The following is an 11,903-nucleotide window of genomic DNA, read 5'->3' on the forward strand; positions in this document are numbered from 1 at the left end:
CTGATTCATTGCAATTGATCAATGAAATGATAGTGTAATATGTTCAGAGATACTGAAAAAATCAATTTTTATACTGAGGGTTGTTTGTTGCTGGTACAAAAATATGCTTTCCGTCATGCATATTAAAACAAGACAATCAAATTTGAAAAGTTTCTTGGTTGTTGTTGTTGTTGCTGGTGGTGCTGGTGCATCCCTCCTATCCCCTCTTCTGAATCTTTCCCTGTCTTGGTGTAGTTTCAGTATTACAGTGGGCGCGTAACAGTAGGTGTAAACTTTGAGAGTAAACTCAACATATCATGTCTCTGTACTGACATTACTGAAATTTGTAAGGTAGATGACTGCTGCCTTTTGTTAGTTTTACAGACGTGAGCGTAGGGTTACAATGGGCGACAGTCATGGTTAGCCAACGTAAGGAATGATGCAAATAAGTGTTGACAAACAGCCAAAATAAATGCTACAAAGATTTTTAGTGGCGTGCTGGATGTTACAGTTGTGCTTTTTTTCATTGCATCTGTAAAGCTAACAAGGCCCAAAATGCCAGGCCCTTATTTTTATGTTTATTATTTTATTTTCTAATTTTGGTTATCAAAATTAGGGTTTGTCCTCGAGGACAAAGCATCTTCAATGCCGGGAAATACAGTAAGTAATTTTATTAGTGTTTAAGGTGTAAAAAAAAAAAAAAAGAGTTGTAATATATAAAAACACTGCAATATACAAATTAGCACCCTTATCTACTTGAAAATTTGAATCCCAGATTTCCTACCAAATTTCAGAATAATATAGAAAAAGTATTCTTAAAAAATTATATTAGTTTACTTTTGTCATTAATATTTATGTATATGAACTGCATTATTACATGTGTCAATAGGCCGAACCTAGTTGAGGTTTGGAGATGTGATGAATTGATTTCATTAATTTTGTCCACTGTACAGTAAAAATTTAAAAATTTTGTCTTTATGTCTGTGTGATAAAGTTTTACTTCACCCTGGCTAAAATAAAATACTCTTGTTTTATTGTAGGAGTTTTTTGTTTCTCGTATTCATGGTCTGCTGACTGATTTTATTGTTCACATGCCACTCAAGGTAAAAATTCATATTTCACATCTTACTTTTATTTTGTGTGCTTTGTATATGATAGTTGTATCCTGGTTGTCAGGCTTAACAGAAAGGAAGACCTTAATTAAGAGGCAAATTCTGTGTATGTTTGTGTGTAATGTTTAATACAAAGACTGTGGTTTTCAGCAATTGTAGTGGAAACAGTACCTTGGGAATGTAAAATGTTTTGATAAGAGTACTCTTAAAAACTTCCCCTTTTGCTTAAAATAAGTTATATATTTCTGAGTTTTGGAATACTTGAGCAGAAAAATTTTGTATTTCATTATATGTGAAAAATATTTTTGAAAATTTATGAATTTTTTTCAACCACTCTCCTGTCCCACATAGTTCTGATTTGTGCCAATGTGTTTTGCACTATGAATTTAAAATTAGGGGAGAAGGCTTGAAGGTTTATATATATATATAAAAAAGAATGGGCAATTACAATCCCCACTGCCTTTATTTTCAAACAGAGAATGAAATGTAATTTAAGAACTATAGTGGAATCTTCAAAACTTTTTTCATTAAGCTGGAGCCCTCCCCATAAATTTTAAAATTTCTTTTTTTTTTTAAATTCTTTTTTTAATCTAAGTTTTAAAATATGGACTGTGGATCTGTAATTGGTTTCTGTTTGTTATTTCAAAATAAGGTAATTTAAGGGAGATTTAGCAGTTGTTTCTAGCACATCCCTTGACCATCTAGAACCTTCCTAGTTTTTTTGTTACTCTGACATGTATTGATGGTGCTAAAATTTTTTTTTACCCCCCATAAACACATTTTATGGAATGATGATGCAGTGGTCCATTGCTGGAATTTAAGAAACATCACCAGCAACAACAAAATTTGCTATTTAAATCTTTAACCCACCCGCATCAAGCAAACCTCTGTTTGTTTGTTTGTGTGCGTGTGTGTGTGTGTGTGTGTGTGTGTGTGTGTGTATGTGTATGTAAAAAAAGAAACATATTTACTAACAGAAAAGTATATTAAATTAAATTGTCTTCTACATACCCTTTTTTAAAACTCTAGCAATTAGATTATTTTGTCAGCTATAATGCTTATTGATTCACATTGTTCTGAATTTATCATTCATTATCTTGTAGCTTGAAGATTTTGATTGTGTGACAGTAGGTGTTCTTTTTATATGTCACTGGCACAGGCACCAGTTATGCACACTGGTATCAGCCATGATTAAGAACTCACTTGACTTGACAGGTCTCCTCAAGTTTTTATCTGGTGTTTATATGGTGTCTAGTGTTTATATGGTGCTTTTTATGTGCCAGCTGTGCGACTCTGGCATCAGCCACAATTACGATTTCACTTAGCTTGACAAGTCTTTTCAAGCATGGCATATTGCCAAGGGTCTTGGTCACGTGTCATTGCCTCCATGAGGCCCAACGTTTAAAGATCAGGTTTCACCACCTCATCCTGTGCCTTCTTGGGTCTACCTCTTCCACAGGTTCCCTCTACTGTTAGAGTTTAGCACTTCTTCACACAGCTGTCCTTGTCCATATACATCACATGACCATACCAGCATGATTGTTTCTCTTGCACACCACATCTGATGCCTCTTATGCCCAACTTTTTTCTCAAGAAACTTTCACTCTGTTGTGCCTGCAGACTGACATTACACGTCCAGCGAAATATACTAACTTTATTTCTTTCAAGCCTACGCATGTCCTCACTGTTCACAGCCCATGTTTCACTGCTGTATAGCATGGCTATTCATATTCAGGCATCATACAATTTACCTTTGTTTCCAACAGAGGTGGGAGGTCTCTGAACTTTTCCCAGCCTCTTCTTATTCTAGCAGCTATGCTCTCTGAGCATACATCTTCCGCTACTCACTTGGTCACCTAGGTAAGGAAAGCTATGAACCACTTCTGGTTTTTCCCCCTGGCATTTAAAGAAGTCTACATTTTTAGTGTTTATTGTACCTGTGCACCTTACACAAAATCATTTTCCCTGTTAACCTTCCTCTGATATTGCTGCACCTCTTATGTATCTATGGCTTACTCTGGGTACATCTTATGGAGTTTCTACTTACACCTTTCCTACAGATCTAGCAGGACCATCTACATGAAGGGATTTGTGATTTGTCTGCTTTCCTACTCACTAAGACTTTAGTTTTTGCTAAATTACCTCTAAGTCCCTTTGATTTTAGACCTTGCTTCCACATCTGAAATTTCTTCTCTAGTTCTGGTAGTGATTCAGCTATAAATACAAAGTCATCAGCATAGATGAGTTCCCAGGAACAGCTGGTCTTAAATTCCTGTTATTGCTTTGCAGACTATGATAAACAAGAGGAGGCTGAGGACTGATCCTTAGTGAATCCCTAAATTCATTGCTATACTCATTGTTAATCTTCACCTTAATGATAGCATCCCTGTACATAGCTTGTACAGCTCTCACCAACTACTCATCCATTCCTAGCTTCTGCACTGAACACCAGATAAGGGAGCAGGGGACTCTGTCAAAGGTTTTCTCCATGTTGACAAAAGCCAGGTACATGGGCTTATTTTTAGCTAGATATTTCACCTGCAGTTGCCTAACCAGGAATATAGCATCAGTCATGTTCCTGCCTGGCACAAATCCAAGCTGCATCTCATGTATGCTAACTCTCATTCTAATTAGTTGAGCTATGACCCTTTCTGTGACTTTTATCACCTGGTCCAACAATTGACACCTCTATAATTATTCTTGCCAAAGGCGTCCTTTGCTTTTGTAGCGGTTGACTATAAGGCTGCTACACCAGTTTTTGGGTATTACTCCCTTATGGACAACCCGATTAACTATACAGGTACCTAGGCTATATTCTAGTCTGTGAGATATTTTAAGCATCTCAGCGGTGATTCCTGATGGGTTGGGGGCTTTCCCTGTCTTCTTATTCTTGACTGCATTATCTACCAAGTTACTGTTGATTCAGATAGCTGGTCCCTTGGTTGGGTCAACATTTGGCAGACTCTTCTCTCATTCATTCTCTAAATTTAGCAGACTTTCATATTGGCATTTCTAAGCCTCTTTCTTTGCAGAATCATTAAATGCAAGTGAACCATCATCCATGCGGACACAGGTACTTAAATAAGTAAAGCATCAAGGTCAGGTTGGTGAGAGCGCTATCATGTACAAACAGTATTTAAAGACAAATATGTACTTATTAAAGTAAACACGGATTTGTACTCTGGTTGTGCATACATTAACAAATGGCTGACTGAATGCACGAGTCATCAAGGTCACACATGGATGCACTCGCTGCTTCTATTGCACTGCAGTCTATAGACTATAGATGCAAATGAATTGCAGGTCCCAAGGTAGATGAAGGATAAATAAATGCAAACAGATGGATTGTGGTTCACTACAGCTGTTTCAGATGTGTTTTTATTGATGAAGAGGGGTGTTACATCAAGAAAAATGCATTTTCATCAAAATGTTTAATTCTTACCTGTATTCATGTGATGAATTCTTTTTTTGCATGATGTAACACTTCTGTTCATCAAGAAAAAACGTATCTGAAACAGGTGTAGTGAACCACAATCCATCTGTTATTTGTGTATGTATATGATAATGCTAATAATAATAATAATAATGATGATAATAATAGTATCAATGTTTCTAGTACCAGTTATGGTAATAGAGTTTCTGATACCAATCAATGAAATAGTGCACTTAGTCTTTTCCAGGAATCTGGAATATCTATGATCTCATTTACTAATCCATACATTAATGGTACAAAATGACATTGATAATAATGAATATGCTGGGATTGGACTGGAGAGAACTGCCCTAAACCCCAGCACTTGCTCAAATCACACAACATTCAATTCACATAGCTGCAAATCTATGAATAAATGTCCGTTGCAAACTCACTGCAGAAGGTTTAACTTCACAATTCCATTAGGTACTATATGATTTTATGATTAATTTAATGCCATGATATTTGATGCCTCTAAATTTGTTCAAGTTTGAAGTACATAGCAAATCAACTTCTCTAGCTCACCATGTGCATTACCTTAAGATAATGAAGATACCTTATAGCATAACATAGTCCATCATAAACTCTGGTTCTCCATATCAGGGCCAGCATGCTCCATGTTGGTTATGTCTGAAGGAATCCCTATATATCTTGTTACATAACCCTACACAGTTATTAAATAAACAGCACAAAGCCTTCTCCATGTGTATACACAAATGCTTTAGGTCCTTCAAATTCTTCTACATGTTGAAGTGTAAGAAAGCTAACACTTTGGATTATCACTAACATCTAGCTTAGGCACACTCCCTATTTGGTACACCCACATACATAACCCTACATGGATACTAAATAAACTGCACGAAGCCTTCTCTACATGTGTACAGAGATTCCTTAGGTCCTTCAAGTTTTTCCACAGGTCTCAATGGGAATATATCTTCATTAACACTATAGATACTCAAATCTTAATTTTAACTTTTAACTTTATTTTTATATTTTATGCTTACTTTTTATCATTTTTATTTTTCATATTTATAATATAAATTTTTAACTTTAGTTTTTGAATAAGTCTGACAATTCATTGCCTTCACCAACACTTTATTTACATAGATTGACGCAATGATAAAAAGTGTCTTCAATATACCTGAAATGTGAAGGAAAAGATGATGGATAATGAAATAAATAATATATGGTGAATCGAATTGAATGTAACATAATAAATGATAATATGTGTGTTTAGTTATAATCCTCTATGCCCCTCCCTAAGTCTTTGGAGGGAAGCATTGGGGTTATATTTCAAATGTCTTCGTTTTGGCGCACCAAATACCGGAAATAATTCTGCAGAAAATATTTCTCTGCAGTGAATTTTTGCCGGTTAGAGAACATAGTTATTTAAATTTAAATAGTAAGGGTTGACAAATTGAATATTAATTTGATTAATATCAATTTAAAACCAGTGGCCTTGCAAATTGAAAAATCTGAAGATTCAGAAAAAATTATATTACATACATATAAGAAGGATGACCCTTTTGCTAGATGAAGACCAACTATGGTCTGACCACTAAGAAGAATGTTCTTAAGAAAATTCAGCAAACACCAGAACGTAAGCGAGCAAGACAAATGAAAAGATACAAAATATAAAGAATTAATCATAGACCGGTTTTGTTGTTAACTAATTGCTTATGTAACTGTCTGCAACCCTTCAATATGATCGTTCTTTTCAATATAATTTGAAGACCTATACAGGAGATGTCCGCATGAAATTGAACATGTATATAGTTCTACTGAATACATTGGGGTTATATTTCAAATGTCTTCGTTTTGGCACGCCAAATACCGGAAATAATTCTGCAGAAAATAATTCTCTGCAGTGAATTTTGCTGGTTAGAGAACATATTTAAATAATAAGGGTGACAAATTGAATATTAATTTGATTAATATCAATTTATGTATGTAATATAATTTTGTATGTAATATAATTTTTTCTGAATCTTCAGATTTTTCAGTTTGCTAGGCCACTGGTTTTAAATTGATATTAATCAAATTAGTATTCAATTTGTCACCCTTATTATTTAAATTTATATATCATCATCATCATATATTTTTTTTCATTAATTCATTTGGTTCTCATTGTGCCTTGTAGCACTTGAGGTGACAACAAGATCATTCCACCTTCTAACACTGAAAGCTTGTTCCATTGTTAACCTTCTGCTTTTAAGATCTTTTGTTATTGATCTTTACCATGTTTCCTTTGTTCAGCCATGTTTTCTTTTACCTTGTGGAACCTATTGCAAGGCGATCCTGACAATTGAGTTTGGTTTATACCGATAAACTAAACCCATCCATTTCCATCTTGCTTCAGTAGTTTCTCTTATTGGTTTCATGTTAGCCTTGGTGTACACACACACACACACACACACACACACATGCACGCAGGCACGCACGTGTATAGTGCAAACATGGCTCTGTGGTAAGAAGCTGGCTTCCCAAGCACATAGTCCTGGCCTCAGTCTTACTGTGTTGCACATTGAGCAAGTGTCTTTTGTTATAGCCTTGGGTCGACCAAAGCCTTGTGAGTGGATTTGGTAGACAGAAACTGTAAGAAGCCTGTCGTATGTATGTGTATATATATATATGTGTGTGTGCGTGTGTATTGTGGAAGGATTCTGACGAACCCTCAAGTGACTAAAAGGTGAACTGACTCCTTGTTATAAAATAAAGAATTGCGAACAATTGGCAGTTCAGGTTGGTAAGCAGTTCACTGTGAGCCATTGATATAGAGTGTTGAGTTTTGTGTAATAGTAATAGTAGTGCATCTACTTTTTCTATCCCTTGCTTCATTAAATTATATATCCAACACCAGGATATAAAAATGGTGAGGAGTTGTTCGAAGCTTGCATTGGACAAAACCAAAGAATAAGTCATTTTAACATGAAAGACTTATTGACTTCGGTAGTGCTGTTGCAACAGCAACAACAAAACCAACAGTTGCTGGAACTAATGTTGAAGTCTGAAAATACTTCAGGTGCATACTTGCTAGACACTGTAGCAAATTCAATTGACGAATTCAGCTATATTCCAGAAGAAGGGATTACCTTCTCTGCATATTTTCGAAGATACAAAGAAATCTTCAAAAAAGAATGTAAAAGATGGTCTGATGAGAAAAACAGTGCGACTCCTTTCAAAAAAGTTATCCCTGCCGAACACGTAAAATATAGTAATTATATTTTGCAGAAGAAGCCAGGTGATATTTGTTTTGAAATAATTTTTTATCCAAATTCTTTAAGTGAAAGAAGTTCCCTGTTCAATACTTGCTGGCAATATTTAAATTTGGTCAAAAAAGATGATGAAGATTTTGTCACCTATGACGGAATGGTCTACATTTTAAAAGCAACTGTCTGTTTAAAAATATAAAATGCTACAAGTCTGGTAAGATAGGCCATAAAAAAATCACACTGTAAAACAAAACCGAAAAAATGGCTTGACTGAAAAAAATCATTTAAATAGTTTATCTGTGAGAAAAAAAAATATGAACCAGTCTCAAAGAAAATTTGTGTATGTAAAAATTAATAACAGAAATATAAATTTACAGTTAGATACAGGCACTGATATATCAATAAGTAACACAAATACATGGAAAAAAATTTGGAGACCTAGATTAAATAAAATTTCGAAAATTGGAAAATAGTTATATTTTAAGGACGAATTGAATGAGTTGACCCCAGACATGTTCAAGTGTTTAATTTTTGTTCAAGTGCTTACTGCAAGCAAAGACACAGATATACGTTTCCAGATATTTACAAAATTAGAACAGAACCTAAAATCAACTCAACGAGCAGTAACAGAAGAATGTCAGAGGATTATAAATCTACAGCATGACGCAAATAAAATTCAGGAGAAAGATTGCTTGTATGTTCAAATATATCGACTGGTAATGAATAAGAAAAAGAGAAAAAAAATGTCAAGACCAAATCCATGTTATGGGTGTGGTGGTCTACATTTTAAAAGTAACTGTCCGTTTAAAAATATAAAGTGCTTCAAGTGTGCTAAGATAGGCCAAAAAAAAAAAAAAAAAATCACACTGAAACAAAACCTAGAAAAACAGTGCAACTGAAAAAAATCATGTAAACAGGTTATCAGTGACAAAAAATACAAACCAGTCTCAAAGAAAATTTGTAAAAATTAATAACACCAATGTAAAGTTACAATTGGATACAGTCACCTATATGTAAGTAATTAACACAAATACATGGAAAAAAATCAGGAGACCTAAATTGAATGGAACTTTAAAAATTGCCCGTGGTGTTTCAGGAAAACAATTATATTTTAAGGGTGAATTGATAAGTAACATTACGTTTCATGAAAAAGCCTTAAGAGCTAAAGTTTTTGTCTTAAATGATACCACAAGTTTAATCAGAATGGACTAGATCCAATTATTTAATTTATGGGACCTCCCCATAAATATTTCCTGTAAAAATGTGAATGGTTGTTCTACCAGGACAAATAACTTGTTAGAAGAATTGAAAAGAGTTTTTAAAATATTTTTCCTGAAGTTCTGTCTGGTAAATTAGGTCTGTGCTCTAAAACGAAGGCAAACTTTCAAATAAAAGAAAATGCCATACTGACATTTAAACATTTGCAGTGTTAGAACAGATAAACTTAGAATTAATGAATGTCTTAGAACATGCCACTATCCATTAACTACTCTGGAGGATATTTTTGTGAAATTAAACAGTGGCAAAATATTTTCTAAATTGAATTTCTCTGACACATACCTACAAATTAGAGTAGATGATGACTACTCTAAATACCTAACAATTAACAGACACAAAGGAATGTATAAATAGAACATGTTACCATTTGGCTTAAAAGTTGCCCTAGCAATTTTTCTAACAGATTATAGATGCAATTTTAGTAGACTGTGAATTTGCAATTCCATATCTGGATGATATACTTGTTGAAAGCGAATCCCAGGACCAACATGTATAGCACGTAAAATATGTATTCGAAAAAATTAGGGATTACGGTTTTACATTGAGTGAAGAAAAATGTGAATTTTTCTTACTGAAAATAAGATGTTTAGGACAAATCATTGACAGAAATGGACATGGGTAGACGCAATTAAAAATATAACCCCTCCGACAAATATAATTACCTTACAAGCATTTTTAGAACGAGCAAATTATTACCAAAATTATATTCCAAACATGCATAAGGTAAGGGTTCCATTGAATAATCTGCTGAAAAAAGATATGAAGTGGAATTGGTTGGAAAATTGTCAAAAGATGTTTGATGAAATTTTTAAAAATGTTAATATCCAATTTTTGTCACGATACTTCTATCCTGCAGCGGAGATTGTTGTAGCTTCAGATACTTCTGAGTGCAGTATAAGAGCAGTAATGGTACATAAATATAAAGATGGTAACATGAAGGTAGTGGTTCATGTCTCATGTGTCTTGATATCAGCAGGCAAAAATCATAGTGAAATCGAAAAAGAAGTTCTCGTCATTATTTTTGCTGTAGAAAATTTCTCAGACTTTTCACACGGTAAATGTTTTCATCTACAGACTGATCATCATCTGATATCAATATTTGGGTTAAAAAAAAGGAATCCCTACCCATACTGCTAATAGGTTACAGTGCTGGCGTATGATATCATTATAGTACGATTTCAAGATTAAGTATATACCATCCAGGTAATTATGCCATGTGGATTGTTTATCAAGGCTGATTTCATAAAATGCCGAACCATTTGAAGATACTGTGATTGCTGCTATGTGAGTGGAAAATTAAATCAAAAATGTTTTGTGTAATGTCATTTGTGAACTGCCAGGTACTTCACAAGACATAAAATTAAAATGAGAAAACGATAAATTCATAAAAATAATGAAAGAAATGCTAAAGGCTAAAAGAGATAAAAATATGCACAACACAAATGCATACCTTTTCTCAATGTGTGACAATGTGTTGATGTATGCACAAAGAGTCGTAGTGTCAGTCACACTACAAAAGCGATTATTAAAAGAATTTCATATTGGTCACCCAGGGATTTTCAGAATGAAATCCATTAATGAGAAGTTATGTATATTGGCCAACAATGGACCGTGACATTGAGGAATTGGTGAAAGCATGCAGAGGGTGTTCCTTAGCTGCAAAAATGCCTACCCCTAAATGGCAACTATGGGCAAAACCAGATACCTATGGGTCAGACAGCATGTTGATTATGCAGGTTCACTTAAGATTCCATATTACCTTGTTGTGGTGGACTGTTTTTGAAAGTCGCCGGAAGTGTGTAAATGTAAAAAGTTGACATCTGTGGTTACAATAAGCTTTTTACATGAATTGTTCACTACGTATGGTATTCCTGATACCATTGTGTCTGATAATGGAACTCAATTTACTTCAGATGAGTTCAGAAAATTTTGTGAAATGTTCATTATCGAACATGTGACCACTCCGCGATATCATCTTAGGTCAAATGGACAAGCGGAGCGTTTTGTTGACACTTTCAGGAGGGTGTTGAAAAAGCGAACAATGAAGTGATGGACTATTTTGCACTTCAACCATTTCTGAGTGTGTACCAAGTAACACCTTATCCAAATACACCATTGGGAATGTCACCCACAGAATTGATGTTTGCTAGAAAAGTCAGCTCTGCCTTTGATAAACTGATATCAAGTGAAACTAATAAAGGCAAATAAAACAAAACACTTCAAAATTCTTTAAGTTAGGTGACAAAGTTTTTTTTTTTTAAACCTGTAGATATGGTAAAGAAAGCCGGAAGGACAGTGTAATTATTAAACAAATTGGAAGAATGTTATTCCTGGTAAAAGGAAGAAATTGTCAAAGAAAAGACATATTAACCAATTTTAAAAAAGATACACTGATAAAACAGTCACGAGAAATGAAATCCCCATGAAAGTATTGTATATGTTTGAGGTACCCATACCCAAACTATTTGAAACTACATGTTCTAGCATCAGAAAACAGAAAAGAACAGAAACACTGGAATTAGACCCTAAACATAGGAGATATAAAAACTCTGTGCAGAGTTCAATTCTCAAAAGGGAGAAGATAGGGGTGACTAATTCTAAAAAGGGGAGATGTTGCGGAAGGGTTCTGACCACCCCTCAAGTGACTAAGTGGATTGACTTATCGTTATAAAATAAAGAACTGTGAGTGACTGGCAGTTCGGGTTGGTAAGCAGTTCACTGTGTGCCATTGAGTCTTATGTAATAGTAATATTGTAGTGCATCATGTAAATACTTTCTTTCCTCCTTGCTTCATTAAATTATATATCCAACACCAGGATATGTTTTTGTGTGTGTTTCCCCCCCCCCCCC

General features: G+C 34.4%; 1 protein-coding gene across 1 annotated transcript in view; it reads left to right on the plus strand.

Annotated features, from left to right (window-relative positions):
• LOC106881660 (nuclear pore complex protein Nup205) overlaps positions 1–11,903 on the plus strand; it is a 331,146-nt gene that overhangs the window by 93,752 nt on the left and 225,491 nt on the right. The window contains exon 9 of the mRNA XM_052973459.1: positions 1,020–1,082. Coding sequence (XP_052829419.1) covers positions 1,020–1,082 — 63 coding nt within the window. The remainder of the gene's footprint in view (positions 1–1,019; positions 1,083–11,903) is intronic.

The sequence above is a fragment of the Octopus bimaculoides genome, chromosome 15 (genome assembly GCF_001194135.2).
Source record: "Octopus bimaculoides isolate UCB-OBI-ISO-001 chromosome 15, ASM119413v2, whole genome shotgun sequence".
Taxonomy (NCBI): Eukaryota; Metazoa; Mollusca; class Cephalopoda; order Octopoda; family Octopodidae; genus Octopus; species Octopus bimaculoides.